Raw genomic sequence first — 16,327 nt, forward strand, 5'->3', positions numbered from 1 at the left:
CATCAAGCCAGGCTGAATGGAACTGGCCAGCTGGGGCCTGACTTTTTTCAATAAAACATTGTGTACTTCTGGGCCTCCTGCTGCCCCAGCTCTGTTTCCCCTGGCACCAAGGGAGGAAGGCGGAACTGAAACCAGGCCCAGAGCTGGCTCCCTGAGGCTATGCCCCTTTGCAGCAATCTCTAGCCACCCCCATTGGCCAGGGTGTCCCTCCCACTGGCCTTAGAGCCCCTCCCACCTCCACTCTAGATAAGGCCAGCCCAGGACTGCTTCACTGGGCAATAGGCACTAGGGCTGGAATGGGGCCGCCGGGCTCCCCATGGCAGTGGGGGCTGCTGCTGCTGCTGCTCCCCCCTGCCACCCCCTTCTGGCTTTTCAATGTGCTCTTCCCCCCGCACACCACGCCCAAGGCTGAGCTCAGTAACCACACACGGCCCGTCATCCTCGGTAAGCCCCCGCCAGGCCCCTGAAGCGCCAGGCCAGACCTCAGGGAGCCTGGGTCCCAGCCCCCTGGTAGCAGACCTGCCAAGGCCCGTCTGCCCCTGCATCCGCCCTGATACCTGCTTCTGTGTTTGAGGGTCCAAATGCTTCTCCTGCAGAGAAATGAAGCCCTTCCCCCACTACACTGGTCAGGCGTGCCTGGGCCCTCTACCCAGGCGGGTGGAGTTGGGGGGGGTGTGCCTGAGGGCTCAGCCAGGGCATTACAGCCGCTCAGCCCCCACCCCAGCAAGGATAAGCCCAGCCCAGCAAAACAAGAGGCCCATCAAGGCCTGCCTCCTACTCCTAGGCCCAGGCCCTACTCCCCTATACCTATTTGTTCTCACCTTGGACTTCGGCATTAATTGGAGAGCCAGGCTAGATATTTGCCTTTTGGGGACAGGGGTCAGTGGCCTTGGCCCCTGCACCTTCCTTGCCTGAGGGGAACCTGGGCTCTGGGCTGCTGGGGGGAGAGGGTGCGGGGTTGTGATCGGAAAGGACCAAGTCCTTAGTTCCTGGAGGTGGAGGGTGTGGGAGATGAAGGGGTGGAGCCGGGCCTGGAGTGAGCAGCGGAGGGCGGGGGTGGAATCCAAGGAATTCAGAATGAAGGCTAGTGCCCACAGTGCCTGGCTGCCTGGGGAATCAGCTGGAAGCCAAGCTGGATAAACCAGATGTGGTGAACTGGATGTGCTACCGCAAGACAGAGGAATTCTTCACCATCTGGCTGGATCTCAATATGTTCCTACCCCTTGGAGTGGACTGCTGGATCGATAACACCAGGTACCTGCCATCCCCTCTGCCTGGGCCCCCACACTGCCCCTGGGCTGCTGGCCGGCTGAATGGCCCCCTGCCCCCAGGGTTGTCTACAACCGCAGCTCTGGGCGTGTGTCCAATGCCCCTGGTGTAGAGATCCGCGTCCCTGGCTTTGGGAAGACCTACTCTGTCGAGTACCTGGATAACAACAAGCTGGCAGGTGAGTTCAGTGGGGGAAAGGGCGGGGCTCCAGCTGCCATTGGTGTCCCAGAGCCTCCCGTGCCGCTGCCTTCCCACAGGTTACATGCACACACTGGTGCAGAATCTGGTCAACAATGGGTACGTGCGGGACGAGACGGTGAGGGCCGCCCCCTACGACTGGCGGCTGGAGCCTAGTGAGTGTCTGCGGGAGTGGGCTTGGGGCAGGGCAGGTGGGCCCCCGACCACCATGGCCCTGACCCCACCCTGACCCTGCCTGTCCCATTGCAGGCCAGCAGGAGGAATACTACCGGAAGCTCGCTGGGCTGGTGGAGGAGATGCACGCTGCCTATGGGAAGCCTGTCTTCCTCATTGGTCACAGCCTCGGTTGCCTACACTTGCTCTATTTCTTGCTGCGCCAGCCTCAGGCCTGGAAGGACCACTTCATCGATGGGTTCATCTCTCTCGGGGCTCCCTGGGGGGGTTCCATCAAGCCCATGCTGGTCTTGGCCTCAGGTGAGAGGGCCTCAGACCACCTATGTCAATGAGAGGACTGGGGTTGGGGGAATGAAGCTGACCACGGGCCTGTCCTCACTCCTGCTTCTGCTTACGGTGCCAGGCTGAGGGTATTATTTACCATCCCTAAGGCATGGCCCCTGTCACTGGCCCCTGAGAGCCGTAAGCCCGGCCCGACCTGGTGACTCCTGCCAGAAATCTGTTTTGGTGACAAAAGGAAAGTAAACAGAGAGGAAATGAACCCAAGCAATCTGACACATGGGCCTAGGTCTGTTCCTTGTGGTCCCAGGGCCTGCCCACTTAGCTTTTAGCTGCCATCTACTTCCAGGAGCTTCTAGGTGTTTTCCAGGGATCTGCCTATGGAGGACAGATGTGCCCAAGCCAGGGCCAGATCCTAAAAGCCCCTTTGCCCTTCCCTGAGAAGTGGCACAGCTACCACCTGTTGAGCACTAAGTGTAGGCTGGGCAGAGCCAGACTCCACCTTCCTCCCAGGAGCGTACAGTCCCTGAGGGAAACACTCATCAGACTACATCAATAAATGCCAAACACAGACACAGTCTACCTTCATCCTTCCCAAGGACACAGCTCTGACCCCTGTCACATAGCTCTGGGTCACAGGGGCCAGCAGACACCTGGCTGAGGGAGAACCACCAGCACCATCTACACACACACACACACACACACACACACACACAGCCATCTTCAGGAAACCAGCCCCTAGAGGCTCTTTAGCTCTGCTCCACAGACATGCCCTCAGGGCTTCCCATTTAATAAGCACACATTGAACACCTACTGAATGCCAGGCCTGCTCAGAGTCTGTGGCTTGTAATCAGTGTTTGGATTGCGCAGGGGCAAGCTTGAGCATCCAGCTGAGACTGGGGTGGGAGGCATGTTGTGGGCCAGAGGCAGCCAGACCTGGCTCCCTGACCCCCCTGCCTCTTGTTCACAGGTGACAACCAGGGCATCCCGATCATGTCCAGCATCAAGCTGAGAGAGGAACAGCGTATAACGACGACCTCCCCCTGGATGTTTCCTTCCAGAGAGGCATGGCCCGAAGACCATGTGTTCATTTCCACGCCCAGCTTCAACTACACAGGCCGTGACTTCCAGCGCTTCTTTGCAGACTTGCACTTTGAGGAAGGCTGGTACATGTGGCTACAGTCACGTGACCTACTGGCAGGACTCCCAGCACCCGGTGTGGAAGTGTACTGTCTATATGGCGTGGGCCTGCCCACACCCCGCACTTACATCTTTGATCATGGCTTTCCCTACACAGACCCCGTAGGGGTGCTCTATGAGGACGGTGATGACACCGTAGCCACACGCAGTACTGAGCTCTGTGCCCGCTGGCAGAGCCGCCAGCCACAGCCTGTGCACCTGCTGCCTCTGCATGGGACAGAGCACCTCAACATGGTCTTCAGTAACCAGACTTTAGAGCACATCAATGCCATCCTGTTGGGTACCTACCGACATAACACCCCTGTACCCCCAGCTGCCAGCCCAGGGCCTCTGCCCCCTGAATAAAGATCTTCTTTTGCTCTCTAAGCCTTGATGTGTATTGTGGGTTGGGGAGGAGGCACTAGAGTCCATATAGCAGGCCTCACTGAGCAGTAGCCATAGGCCTGGTGCTTTGTGGAATATAAGGGCAGGATGGACTTCGGTGAAGCCTGGGCTTGAACTGGGAACCCTGAGATGTCTAGCTTCCCACTCTCCTGGTTGAGCTGTTGATGTAGCCTGCCTCTGCTTGGGGGATGGGGGACTAGAGGTAGCTGCACAAACAGCTGTGGGATGGAGGCATTTGGAGCCAAAGTGCAGAGCAGGGAAGATGTGAGCTGTCCTGCCCACTCTCAAAAGGGCAAGTGGATTCCACCTCTAGACAGGGTCTTTTTTTTTTTTTTTTTTTTTAAGGTTTATTTATGAGGGGGCAGTGGAGGGCAAAGAAGATCTCAAGCAGACTCCCCACTGAGCTCAGAGCCCACCGCAGGGCTCGATCCCACAAACCATGAGCCAAAATCACAAGTCAGATGCTCACCTGAGCCACCCAGGAGCCCCCCTAGACAGGGCCTTTTGAGGGCTAAGTGGATATCAGAAGCACAAGAGTTTTTAGAATCTGAGGGAGAAACAGCCCCTAATCAGATCATTTCTCTAATGATGGTGTAATTAAGGGAACTAAGTGGTCTGAGAGAAAAGTTTAGGGAGCACCAAAGGGCTGAGTCTTGGGGGGTCAGGGAAGGCTGCCCAGAGGGGATGGTGCCTATTCTGAGATCAGACGGGATGAGAAAGGTCATGTGGGCCGCTATAACTTGGGTTTTTTTTTTTTTTTTTAAGATTTATTTATTTATTCATGATAGACATAGAGAAAGAGAGAGAGAGAGAGAGGCAGAGACACAGGAGGAGGGAGAAGCAGGTTCCATGCCGGGAGCCTGACGTGGGACTCGATCCCAGGACTCCAGGATTGCGCCCTGGACCAAAGGCAGGCACTAAACCGCTGAGCCACCCAGGGATCCCCTATAACTTCGGTTTGAACCTAAGAACAATAATGCAGTTGCTGAGGGGGTTAACCAGATTTTCAATCTAGGAGACCCTTCTCTGGAAGGTAAAGCTAGCCCGAGGCAGGGACTGAGGAGCGGGAAGCTTGGGGAAGCCAGGAAAGGCAGTGCGGTATCCAGAGGGGACAGGATGCTCGCGGAGACTAACGCGGTAGTTAGGAGAAAGCTGCCAATAGATAAAGGGTCATTTGGGAGGTGAAATAAGGCTTGGCCATGGGTAGAGCCCAGCATGCCTCCAAGCCACGAGATGGGCAGCCCCACAGCACCCCTCTTGTGAGAGGGAAGATAGCACCCGAGACACGGAAGGTCACCATGTGTCACCACGGTGGATAGAGCCTTGGTGTTTCAGATTTCAGGGAGGAGGCAAAGGCAACAAAAGAGCTGAGGGAGAAAGGGCGCCATAGGACAAAAGGCAGCCATGCCTGATGCTGTCGGGAGGCCAGGACTAGACACCTGGCCAGTGTGACAGCCTCAGGATTGAGGGACTTGAAGTCAGAGCTGGGATCGGGATCCTCAAAGCTAGGGCTCAGGCTGGAAGGCGGAGGAGCTGCTAACATCCCCCGACCCAGGCCTGACCCAGATGGAGCTGTCTGTCCCTCTGTACAGACTGAGGACTAGGGAGCAGGATGGAAAGCCAAGCGAGGACATCTCCCCTTTGACAAGCTGCCTGGGACCAGAGGCAAAGGTGAAAGTGAAAGAAGATGCAGAAAGGGGCCAGCCAAGCTCAGGAAAGGTGAAAGCGAAACCAGGAAGCCCCGGACCAGCCAGGCGGGTGCGGGACAGAGGACCCGGCTTGGGCCTTTCTTGCTCCCCGCTGGTCGCACAGAGACCCCCAACCCCTGGACCACCCTGCCCACCTGGAGATGCTGAAGCTGGCGTCAGAGCCCCAACGGGGCTTCTCCTTCGAGAACTGCCAGAGGTGATGGGGGTGATGGTCTAGAGCTGAGCTGCTATGCTCTCCCCGAAGGCCTCGGGCACCGACACTCCAGGGCCTTTATTCCCGGTGGGGGCGGAGGGGCGGCAGGGTGTGCTGGGCGACTTGGGTTGCCAGGCTCCCGCCGCTAGACGCGGGCGAGGCTGGGACGTAGTTGGAGGATGTGATGCGGCCCCAGAACCCCAACCTGGGCCACTCCACTCCGTTTCCAGAAACGCATCCTTAGAACGCGTCCTCCCGGGGTTCCGGATCCCTCGTGCACACAAGACCGGAACCACCATCGCGGGCCTCGTGTTCCGAGTGAGCAGGGACTTGGGCCTGGGGGCTTGGAGGGGCTGCTGGGGGATCCAAAGCCACTGGGCCAGCGACCCTCTCCCACCAGGATGGAGTCATCCTGGGCGCGGATACGCGGGCCACTAACGACTCGGTCGTGATGGATAAGAACTGCGAGAAGATCCACTTCATCGCCCCCAAAATCTAGTGAGAAATCCCCAACCCCGACCCCCTACTCAAGACCAACCCTGCCGCCGGCCCCCCCGCCCCCCGCCCCCGGCCCCTGCTTCTCCGGGCCCCACCCACACCGAGCCTCCACTCGTTCTCAGCTGCTGTGGGGCTGGAGTAGCCGCGGACGCCGAGATGACCACGCGGATGGCGGCGTCCAACATGGAGCTACACTCCCTGTCCACGGGCCGCGAGCCCCGCGTGACCACGGTCACGCGCCTTCTGCGCCAGACCCTCTTCCGGTGCTGGGGCCGGGCTCAGGCGGCCCCGGGGACGGGCGCGGCCGGGGGGCGGGACTGAGGGGAGCTGGGCCGGGCGGGGGCGGGGCGGCCAGAGCCGGGACCGGAAGGGGCCGCCCCAGGAGGAGCCGGGCGGCCGGAAGGAGCGGCGCTGCCCCGGTCGCCAGCACAGGAAGGGGCGGGGCCCGGGCCCGGAGGCGGGGCTGACCACGCCCACTCCCCCCAGGTACCGGGGCCACGTGGGCGCGTCGCTGCTGGTGGGCGGCGTAGACTTCTCGGGACCGCAGCTCTACAGCGTGCACCCGCACGGCTCCTACAGCCGGCTGCCCTTCACCGCCCTGGGTGAGCGCTTCTCCCCTTTCCCTGCGGCCCTGGCCTCGCGTTCGTCCCGCGACTGGGTGGCCACGACCGACCTCAGATGCCCCTCCTGCCCGCAGGTTCCGGCCAGGACGCCGCGCTGGCGGTCCTGGAGGATCGGTTCCAGCCGAACATGACGGTGAGCAACACCTGTCCCCCACGACGTGTTCACTGACGGGAAGCGCACGCGGGAGTTGGGGTAACACACAGGGATCCTAGTAGAGGTCAGGGAGGGCTTCTTGGAGGAGGTGACGATTGAGTGGAGGCCGAGGGGCCAGTGGAATCAGAATGAAGTAGTGCTATTCCAGGAGACGATCATCAGCGCCAGAGTTTGAACTGCCCGGAGAAGTCAAAGCTCAGGACCATGTGAAGCTGAGGGAGGAGGGAACGGCAAGTGGGGTCTGGAGTCCCGATTCTGTTTGAGGTGGGATGGAAGTGAATGACAGGTGTTGCTTCAGAGGCGCCTAAGGCCCGGAAGTGAAAGAGCAGTGAGCTGGTAGTTTGGGGACCGAGACGCATTGGTTGGGGGGACAATCCTGGAAGCAGAACCGTAAGTGTAAGAGAAGTTTGTGAACATGGGACAGTGAGACAGTCTCTGGAGAGAACGAGGCAGAGGCCAGGGCAAGGGAGTCTGGGCTGGCTGGGGGAATAGGGAATAGGGGTCTGGGTAGGAGCAAATGGTAAATAGTCTGGGCTTTGAGATGAGCAGAAACCTGTAGGCTGTAGGCTGAAGGGCGCCAGCAGGGTCCGGCAGGTCTCCCCCACACGTATCGTCACAGCTAGAGGCTGCGCAGGAGCTGCTAGTGGAAGCCATCACTGCTGGGATCCTGGGTGACCTCGGCTCCGGCGGCAGTGTGGATGCATGTGTGATAACGGGGACCGGCGCCAAACTTCTGAGAACATTAAGCTCCCCCACAAAGCCCACAGAAAGGTGGGAACTTGGGAAATGGGGAGACCACTGGGGAGGATGGGGCAGTAGCAGGGCAAATGGGGGACTGCAAGATGGACTATATGATGGGCCCAAATTGAGAGGCTGTCCTTCCCTTCTCCCAGACCCAGCCAGTACTACTTTGCCCCTGGGACAACAGCAGTCCAGTCCCAGACAGTGAAGCCACTGACCCTGGAGCTGCTGGAGGAAACTGTGCAGGCAATGGAGGTGGAGTGAAGTGGGATGATGCTTAGGGCTTGGAACAAGGAGGAATAAACATAGAAAATAGAAAAACACCTAAGCAGATGGCTGTGTCGTTCCTGGGTGGAGAGGGGACAAGCAGCCATCAGGACTCTGGCTAATGTACACCTGCAGGTGCCACTCCCTGCCGTGGCTCCAGTGCCTGGCCTAACAGGTGGCTTCACCCATCACCTCAGGCATCTACTCCTCCGGAACCCCAGCCCTAGCAAGCACGGCAGCTACAGGAGGGGAGCCCCCTGCCGACTCCACACTGCAGAGGTCCCCTGCTGCTCCAGTGCCTTGCTCTTGCCCTCTAGTCCACCTGGGAATGTTGTGAAGTCCAGAAGGCCCCCTGCACTGCCCCCGCCTTGAGTCTTTACCTGGCTCATCAGCGTCCCACAGCAAACCCCACACCCCTCGGTCAAGGACGGCCCCGTGGAGCTCACTGAGTCAGCCTTGAGTATTGGTAAAGGAGCTGCTCCCTGACTCCAAGGGCAAGTTCTCACAGAACACTCCTCCCCCCTGCAACACCTGTACCCGTGGAACCCCTCCCTTGACCAGGCACACCCTGAGGTGCTAACACCAAACAGGCCTTCTATTTGAACGTGCTGAGCTGTGACCGGGCGGGGGTGGGGGGGGGGTGGGGGACTCCTAAGTTTGCTGGGCTGACAGGAGTCCTAGAGCTCATGCAGAGAGAGATGACATGACACATTTATCCAGCAGACCTTTGCTGGGCACCCACTGAGGGCCAGCCTAGGTGCCATGTGCAGGCAGGAGCATCCTGCCTTCAGAACAGCTGTTTCCACCCGAGCCTCGGAACTGTTAGAATCTGCCCAAGCCCTGGGGAGCATCTCCTCTGAGCTGGACTTCCCCGGGCCACTGATTGTGCCCCCTCACACCCAGTATTTTATTATGATTTTTAAACATAGAAGCTGAAAGAACTGCATTGAACACATGTATACCCACAACTGACTTTACAATTATTGTTATATTTGCTTGATCACATTTCTATTCCTCCATCCCTCTGTTCAACCATTAACTCATCTTATTTTTTGAAGTTTGGAGTCCCTTGGTGCCCCACACCCCCTAGGAGCCCAGCCAACTTACCCACTGCAGCTTTGCACGCAGGGCTGTCTTCTCTTCCTCAGTGCAGGCTCAGCCTTGAACTCTATAACAGATGGGCTGTGGACACCAAGAGCTTGCCCACAGGAGCCCGAAGGCCTGGAAGCTGCCAGAGATTTGGTGGCTGTCACCCTTGCACCCATAACCTCCATTCAGGGTCAGCCAGTCACCAAGGGCTCACACCTTACCCTCCTCTCAGGGTCCCTCTCAGGTGTCCTCTCATCAATAAGTGTGGGCTTCAGAGCTAGATGAAATTTTGGGTCCAGACACACTATGTGCTGGTAGGAGAGATACCATCTCTCTAGGAAAACTGACTCCTGTTCCAGGTTGGTGAGACATCACTGAAATGCTGTTAGGATTTGTGACCTGCTGGAACCCCTGTCCTGGCTGCATGGCCTTGGCCCTCCACAGCAGAGCTGGCACAGCTGGACATTCCCTCCACCCATCAGGAACACCCCTGGGCGCTGAGCAGGCTTCTCTGAGTCTGGTGCCCCAGCCAGCCCTGAGACACTTCCCTGATCCCAGCCACCAGGCAGTCCACACAAGTCCTTGCTACTTAGCACATACTTAGGGATGTGAGGTGGTTCAAGGAGCCAATCAGAGACCAGGTTTTGGGGGAGTGGAGATGAGAACCTCACACCTGGGCTCTGTCTGATAAAGCCCAGGCCTAGGTCCAGGACCTTGGCCTAGAGATCCTCCTCCTGACCAAGGCCTCAGGCCTGGGACTTTTGCCCAAGGACAAAGAGAACCATAAAAGCAGGCTCAGCTCTCAGCCTCATGCCTGCCACAATGCTGCTGCTCAGTCTGACCCTTAGCCTGGTCCTCCTCGGCTCCTCCTGGGGTGAGTGGGCCTGGACTAGCCCTGATGACCAGCCCTAAAGCAACCTGGCTCCCCAAACCAGCCCAGGCTTCCTGCCCAGGGGCTCAGGGCAGGGGCTGGGCTGGCTGGAAGGAACCAGGTGGACAGAGTGGGTACAGGAAAAAGGATATGCCAGGGCCGGGGCCCGGTGGGGGGTGTGTGTGTGCAAGAGGTGGGCAGGGGCTGGTTTCACAAATGAGACAGGAGATCAGGCCAGAGCTAGAAGCCAGGGATGGTTGAGAAAGCTGAGAAGTAGAGGTTGGACATGTAGTTTAGGGAGAAGCCTCTGGCTGTTGAGGCCTGGAGCAGGTGGCAAGGCCAGGAAGGAGACTATCCCAGGGGTCAGGGAGAAAAATGGTCTGAGTTGGAGGGTAGGAGTAAAGTTGAAGAATAATGGGACGTAAGGGTGGAGAGAGATGTGAGAGAATGGACAGAATTTGGGGGGTAGTTAGACACAGGTAAGGACATGGGAAACCAAGATACCTAGGGGTGCTCAGGGTGAGAAAGGGTAGTGACAAGCCCTCTCGATTCGGACCTCTCTGAGGGGCAGAGCCCAGGGGCACCCAGGAGGTGGGGAGAGGTGGGTGGGGGTGTAGAAAGCAGGTCCTCACCAGCCCAATGGCCAGGCTGCGGCATTCCTGCCATCAAGCCAGTCCTGAGCTTCAGCCAGAGGATTGTCAACGGGGAGAATGCAGTGCCCGGCTCCTGGCCCTGGCAGGTGTCCCTGCAGGTACGTGCACCCTGAACACTGAGGGTGGGGCAGGGTCCCAGGTGCTTCATGTAGGTTTAGCCTGAGCCCACCCCTACTTCTGACCACTGACCCCAGGACAAAAGTGGCTTCCACTTCTGTGGTGGTTCCCTCATCAGCCAGTCCTGGGTGGTCACTGCTGCCCACTGCAATGTCATGTGAGTACTCCCACTCTACCCGCCCCCTCAGCCCACTTCTCCCCACCTCGTTCCCCTGGATGCCCCTCTTGTCACTCTGCCCTCCCTGTGGCTGCACAACCCCACTCTGACTGCAGCCCTGGCCGTCACGTTGTTGTCCTGGGAGAGTACGACCGATCATCCAATGCTGAGCCTTTGCAGGTTCTGTCCATCTCAAAGGTGAGTGTCTGGGCTACAGACATGGAAAGGAAGAGTGGACAGGGCAGGTGGGTGGGCTCTGGGGATGAGGAATTCAGGGCATGCCCTAGGCTAGCCCCTTCAACAACCATCAACCCTGCGGGGCCTTCGCCCACCACCATCCTATATGGTCCCTTCCTGGTTCCACAGGCCATCACGTACCCTTCCTGGAACCCCACCACCTTAAACAATGACCTGACGCTACTGAAGCTCGCCTCCCCAGCCCGGTACACTCAACGCATCTCACCAGTCTGCCTGGCTTCCCCAGATGAGGAGCTGCCTGCAGGCCTCAAGTGTGCCACCACTGGCTGGGGACGCCTCAGCGGCGTGGGTAGGAATTTGGGCCAGAGATCTGGGTAATGTGGCTAAGATGGGAACAAGTCATCCAGGGCCGAACTACCCCCTTCTGGTCTACAGGCAATGTGACCCCAGCACGTCTACAGCAGGTGGCTCTGCCTCTGGTCACCGTGAATGAGTGCAGGCAGTACTGGGGTTCACGTATCACTGATGCCATGATCTGTGCAGGTGGCTCAGGGGCCTCCTCATGCCAGGTGAGCATCGGCACCCTGTCCTGCCCTCTCCACTGCCCTGTGGCACCCCCTAATCACCATGCTGACTTTTCTCCTCTCCCTCCCGCAGGGAGACTCTGGAGGCCCTCTTGTCTGCCAGAAGGGGAACACATGGGTGCTTATTGGCATTGTCTCCTGGGGCACCACCAATTGCAATGTGCGCCAGCCTGCCATATACACTCGGGTTAGTAAGTTCAGCACCTGGATCAGCCAGGTCATAGCCTACAACTGAGCCGACCACAGGCCCTCTCCCCATCTCAATCCAATAAAGACTCCATGCTCTGTCCTCTTGTGTATTCTTGTTTGTCCTTTCAAGGGAAAGGAGAGGCTCTCAGGAGCCCTGCTCCCCACTTGGGACTTTGACTTCTGGCATGGCAGGCATTGAGTCAGATTTTCCCAGAGTAGCCATGCCCAGCCCGGGCTCCCACATCTTTCTTCTTCCTAGGCAACCCCTCAGTCCACAGCATGGAGTCTGGGCTGTCAGAATGGATGAGCAGCCTTCCCTGGGGATGGCAGCCTGTTTATTGAGTACAGAGGATACATTTACAAACAGAGTACACAAAATAAATACCTGCACATTCTCCAGCCACGGTCCATGGTATAAAGGCCCAGGTGGGCCTATCAAAGGCCCATGTCTCCAAATGTCCTCTGTCCTACCCTTAGGACCACGCCTATTTTGGACAAGAGAGGAAATGAATGCCCAGGGCTTCAGGCCCCCGAGACACTTGGGGAAATGGGGGGAATTCTGAGGATTTGGCTCTCCGCTGCCTTGTGCCAGGAGCACTTGGGATGGGAGATGTATAAGGCACAGTCAACTTGGCCCAGAGCGGTCTCTTTGGCTTTGTTTCTCACTGGAGGTGGCACTTGCAGAAAGAAGGGGGCCTGGAGCAAGGCTACCCACTGAGAGAAACAGTGAGGGCCAATCCCTCCAGGCTGGGCCCCAGATCCTTCCCATTCACTAAAAGCAGCTGTGGAGGAAGGGGACTTGGGTTCCAGCCTGGTGGAGGGAGATGGGGGAGGTGCCATGACTGACATGGGGATGGTCTGGCTCAGGCCTCTGGGAAAGCAGCCACCCAATTCCACCCACCTCCTGCAGGGGGTCCCTCCAGCCTGAGATTCGGCAGAGCCCAAGCTGGAAGGGTAATGCTGTGAAAGGAAGCAGGGACAGGCTGGACCAGGCAAGGCCAGCTGTGGGAAGGCCAGGGCCCCTAGGCACTCAGGGTTCAGAGGCAGGTCACACAGTATGGCTAAGTTCCAACTGGAGCTGCACAGCAGCTCAGCAGAAGGGGAGGGCTGAGCAGCCTGGGGACCTTTCCTAAATACAGGAGGTCCTTCCTTCCTACTTTCTCTAGAGGATGAGGGAGGAGCACAGTGGTCAGTCCTAGGCTGCCCATAACTCATGTCAGACACTAGATGGCGCCTTCATGCCACTGCGAGGAGGGAACAGCAGCGCCTGAAGGGAAGGGGCAACCGGCAGTACCAAGGGTGGAACCGGACAGGGCTGACACTGGAATCTTGATGGGGGTCTCCCTGGAAAGCCCCTGGCCTCTGCCTTGACCCTGGTGCCCCCATTCCCCAGGTAGCAGCAGTGGGGTTCCCTTTAACCCCCACGGTTGGGAAGGAGGCACCTAGGGAATAGAATGGGCATCCAAGGGGGAGAGAGAGGTGATAGTGGGCTCTGTAAAGAAGGCACTCAAAACAGCGGCCTGGTGGGCAGGAGGTCTCTCATTGCAGAGAGAGAGGTTGGAGCCTGGAGCAAGCCTGCTACTAACATGGCCAACATAGTCCAGAAGGGCCAAGGACCATGCCATGGCCCTACCACTAGAGGTTCTAGCCAGTCCTGGGGCTAGGAGGGGTCCCTGGGGGCACCATGAAGGGACAAAGACCTTGGGTGAGAGGCGGGAGACTGTAGACTTAGCCAGGGGCTGAGAGTCCAGCCAAGGCACAAGCTTTGTGCTTCCTAGGCCTCTCACTGGGGCACAGATCAGGATGCAACAGAATGTGGGGAGGCCAGAGAAGATTCAGTGAAGAGGCTTTCAGAAGTAACTGTCCCAAAGAGTCCTGGGACCATAGGACGCCCTCCGCCTGGCACGACATACCCCCTTGGTCTCGGGGAAGAGTCAAGGGGTGAGGGAGCCTGAAGGCCAGGTCCTGCCCCTTCCCCAACTTGTAGCAGAGCAGTTGCCCAGGAGCACTGGTGCCAGGCCAGGCTTCCAGTTCACAGGGCTCACAGCCCCCTGGGCTCCCTTCACTCTGTCACACCAGACTCAGGCCCAGGATGAGGATAGGGGCTGCTGAAGGCACAGGGAAGGGGCTGGAGCCAGTCACCTGCCTCTGGCCATACAGGCCTATCTCTAGAGAGGGTGTCGGGCCCAAAGGGCACGGCAGTGCATGGCCAAGCTGGGACCGTGGCACGTCTGCACTGCAGCCAGGTGGCTCAGCCATTGTACTGCTGCTGGTAGCGCAGGTTGAGCTCCCGCAGTTCCCTCTCCCGTACACGGCGCGACTTGTTGGAGCGTGTGGAGCGGCTGGAACGCGTGGACTGGGCCGATTTGGTGCTCTGACAGCGTGAGGAAGCACGTTTGAGGAGGTTCTGGGAGATGGAGCGGTGCAGATTCTTCATGGATGAAGAGGCTGCCATGCTCACCACCCATGGGTGCCTCAGGGCCTGCAGTGCAGTCATACGGGCGCCGGGGTCCACCGTCAGCAGGCGGTCAATGAAGTCCTTGGCCAGGTTGGACACACTGGGCCAGGGCTAGAGGCCAAGGACAAGCATTAGCACGAGAGCACTGAACACGGCTCTCCCCATGCTGACGATGCCACCACCACAGCACTTAGAACTGTCCAGCATCCCTGCACTCTCCCCTCGAGAAAAGCAATGCCCGTCTCCTCCCAAGTACAGTCTTCTGGGCCTCCCCCGCCCACCCAGCGCTGGGCCAGGCCATGAAGCAGAGGCTCTTCTCTGAGTAAGGAGTCCATCTGAAAGCACAAGGACTGTACCTCTTCCCAAGCAGCAAACTTCTAAGGAGACCTGGACTCAAAGCCTGGCTCAGGAAGGTGGCCCCTGTCAAGAAGTCCCACCTGGCTGAATCCTTAGGTTCCCGGGGTAAAGGACGCTTCCTCAGAATTCCTCTTAGCCCCCAGAGCTAAGCGTTATTTCAGTGATCTCAGGTTCAGTGCTCGCTCCCATTAGATCATAGTGCTCTGGGTGAGCCCCCGTGCCTGGTGCCAGGCACACAGCGGCCCTGGAGCCCGGAGGAGGGAGGGCAGATGGTCCTGAGTCCCTGCATCTTCTGAGACACTCTGGCATGGGCTCTGACCCCCTCAAGGGGTGGGCAGCTACGGCCTTTGCTGAGCCTGCTGCAGAAGGTTCGGGTGGGATGTCAAGGGACCCCCACGCTTTTTTCTGACCAGTGAGGTCCGCCTGTTCCACCTAAGAGTGCTCTTCGCCCTGGGGTACCCCTGAACTCACTGTCTAGGGGGGTTCAGGAAGCCGCAGAGCCCACATTTGGGGCTGCTGCATGCCTATCTAGCAGATCCATATAACACTGACTATGGCTACCCTCACTTCAGCTTCCTTGACCTCCAATTCTTCCCCAAGGCTCTTCCCCACTTATATGGGGGGGGGGGGGGGGGGCGGGGGCAAGGAGAACACTCTTCTGGAATCCTGAAGAAGGGGTGGGGCTACTTGCAGTTGCTACCCTAACCTGCTTTACAAAAGGCAAATCCCAACTTGTACTAAACCGAACTGGTAGAAAATGACAGGCCACATTCCCAAACAGCCACCTCGTCACTAACGGGCCTGCTTCCAGTGACTCCCGGGGAGATAACGGCCCTCAGGATGCACGCACAGTCAGGGAAGCCCAGAACACCTTGCTAAGAGCACTGAGGGGGCACAGAGTCGCAGACAGCGCTCCCCCATACAGAGCCCGGTCCTAGTTTCCCTGCAGACCTGCACAGCTCGGGCTCCCGTAGTGAGGCTGACATATGCGTGAACGGACTGGGTGCCACAGTAGGTTTTGGCTCACAGTTCAAGAAAGCTTCAGTACTGGAGAAAGCAGCTTGCTGCTGCCACCTGAACATAAGAAGCCACCAGGAGGGGTCAGCCAGTCTAAACCACAGGTACTGCAGCCCCTGTCACTCACTGAAGACCTGGAAAGAAGCAGGCCTGATGGGCCCACTGATGGACACAGCAAAACCTAGGAGCTAAGCAGGCTGGGGCACAGGAATATTCACGCTGCCTGACTGGCTTTTCTGAGCTCCATGAGAAAGGGAAGTCATGCAAGAAGTTACTATGGCCGAGTTCAAAAAGGGTGTTGCCTGTGTTCTCCTCTAGGATTTTGATGGAATCTTGTCTCACATTTAGATCTTTCATCCATTTTGAGTTTATCTTTGTGTATGGTGAAAGAGAGTGGTCTAGTTTCATTCTTCTGCATGTGGATGTCCAATTTTCCCAGCACCATTTATTGAAGAGACTGTCTTTCTTCCAATGGATAGTCTTTCCTCCTTTATCGAATATTAGTTGCCCATAAAGTTCAGGGTCCACTTCTGGATTCTCTATTCTGTTCCATTGATCTATGTGTCTGTTTTTGTGCCAGAGCCACACTGTCTTGATGACCACAGCTTTGTAGTACAACCTGAAATCTGGCATTGTGATGCCCCCAGATATGGTTTTCTTTTTTAAAATTCCCCTGGCTATTCGGGGTCTTTTCTGATTCCACGCAAATCTTAAAATAATTTGTTCTAACTCTGAAGAAAGTCCATGGTATTTTGATAGGGATTGCATTAAACGTGTATATTGCCCTGGGTAACATTGACATTTTCACAATATTAATTCTGCCAATCCATGAGCATGGAATATTTTTCCATCTCTTTGTGTCTTCCTCGACCTTCTTACTGTATTGAAACTTCTATTCCATGAGCACAGTATGTCTCCCCATTTATTTAGGCCTTAAAAGTTTGTTTC

The 16,327-nt window shown here is 57.6% G+C and overlaps 4 protein-coding genes across 7 annotated transcripts in view; 3 read left to right on the plus strand and 1 right to left on the minus strand.

The window, feature by feature from the left end:
- Positions 1-154: 154 nt before the first annotated feature.
- LCAT (lecithin-cholesterol acyltransferase) lies at positions 155-3,486 on the plus strand. 2 transcript variants are annotated; one of them, XM_038538542.1, is made up of 6 exons: positions 155-444; positions 1,089-1,254; positions 1,332-1,447; positions 1,527-1,622; positions 1,717-1,941; positions 2,891-3,486. In XM_038538542.1, exons 1-6 carry the CDS (start codon positions 297-299, stop codon positions 3,463-3,465), a joined length of 1,326 nt encoding a protein of 441 aa, XP_038394470.1. In that variant the 5' UTR covers positions 155-296; the 3' UTR covers positions 3,466-3,486. The 2 variants fall into 2 exon arrangements, with proteins under 2 accessions (XP_038394470.1, XP_038394471.1); XM_038538543.1 differs by having other exon boundaries at positions 1,098-1,254.
- A 1,727-nt stretch (positions 3,487-5,213) lies between these two features.
- Positions 5,214-7,745, plus strand: PSMB10 (proteasome 20S subunit beta 10). The gene is made up of 8 exons (XM_038538547.1): positions 5,214-5,409; positions 5,637-5,724; positions 5,807-5,904; positions 6,027-6,167; positions 6,391-6,506; positions 6,602-6,660; positions 7,301-7,452; positions 7,575-7,745. Exons 1-8 carry the CDS (start codon positions 5,354-5,356, stop codon positions 7,684-7,686), a joined length of 822 nt encoding a protein of 273 aa, XP_038394475.1. The 5' UTR covers positions 5,214-5,353; the 3' UTR covers positions 7,687-7,745.
- Positions 7,746-9,101: 1,356 nt separating this feature from the next.
- Positions 9,102-11,647, plus strand: CTRL (chymotrypsin like). The gene is made up of 7 exons (XM_038538548.1): positions 9,102-9,652; positions 10,297-10,400; positions 10,497-10,576; positions 10,693-10,774; positions 10,943-11,123; positions 11,210-11,343; positions 11,432-11,647. Exons 1-7 carry the CDS (start codon positions 9,589-9,591, stop codon positions 11,591-11,593), a joined length of 807 nt encoding a protein of 268 aa, XP_038394476.1. The 5' UTR covers positions 9,102-9,588; the 3' UTR covers positions 11,594-11,647.
- Positions 11,648-11,839: 192 nt separating this feature from the next.
- The window catches only part of PSKH1 (protein serine kinase H1), a 28,681-nt gene continuing 24,193 nt past the window's right edge, over positions 11,840-16,327 (minus strand). For 2 of the 3 annotated variants that reach the window (XM_038538544.1, XM_038538545.1), the window contains exon 3: positions 11,840-14,116. In XM_038538544.1, the coding sequence (XP_038394472.1) occupies positions 13,799-14,116 (318 nt within the window). In that variant the 3' untranslated portion in view covers positions 11,840-13,798. The remainder of the gene's footprint in view (positions 14,117-16,327) is intronic. The other variant, XM_038538546.1, reaches the window with a different exon arrangement.

Source organism: Canis lupus, chromosome 5 (assembly GCF_011100685.1).
Source record: "Canis lupus familiaris isolate Mischka breed German Shepherd chromosome 5, alternate assembly UU_Cfam_GSD_1.0, whole genome shotgun sequence".
In the NCBI taxonomy this organism is placed as follows: Eukaryota; Metazoa; Chordata; class Mammalia; order Carnivora; family Canidae; genus Canis; species Canis lupus.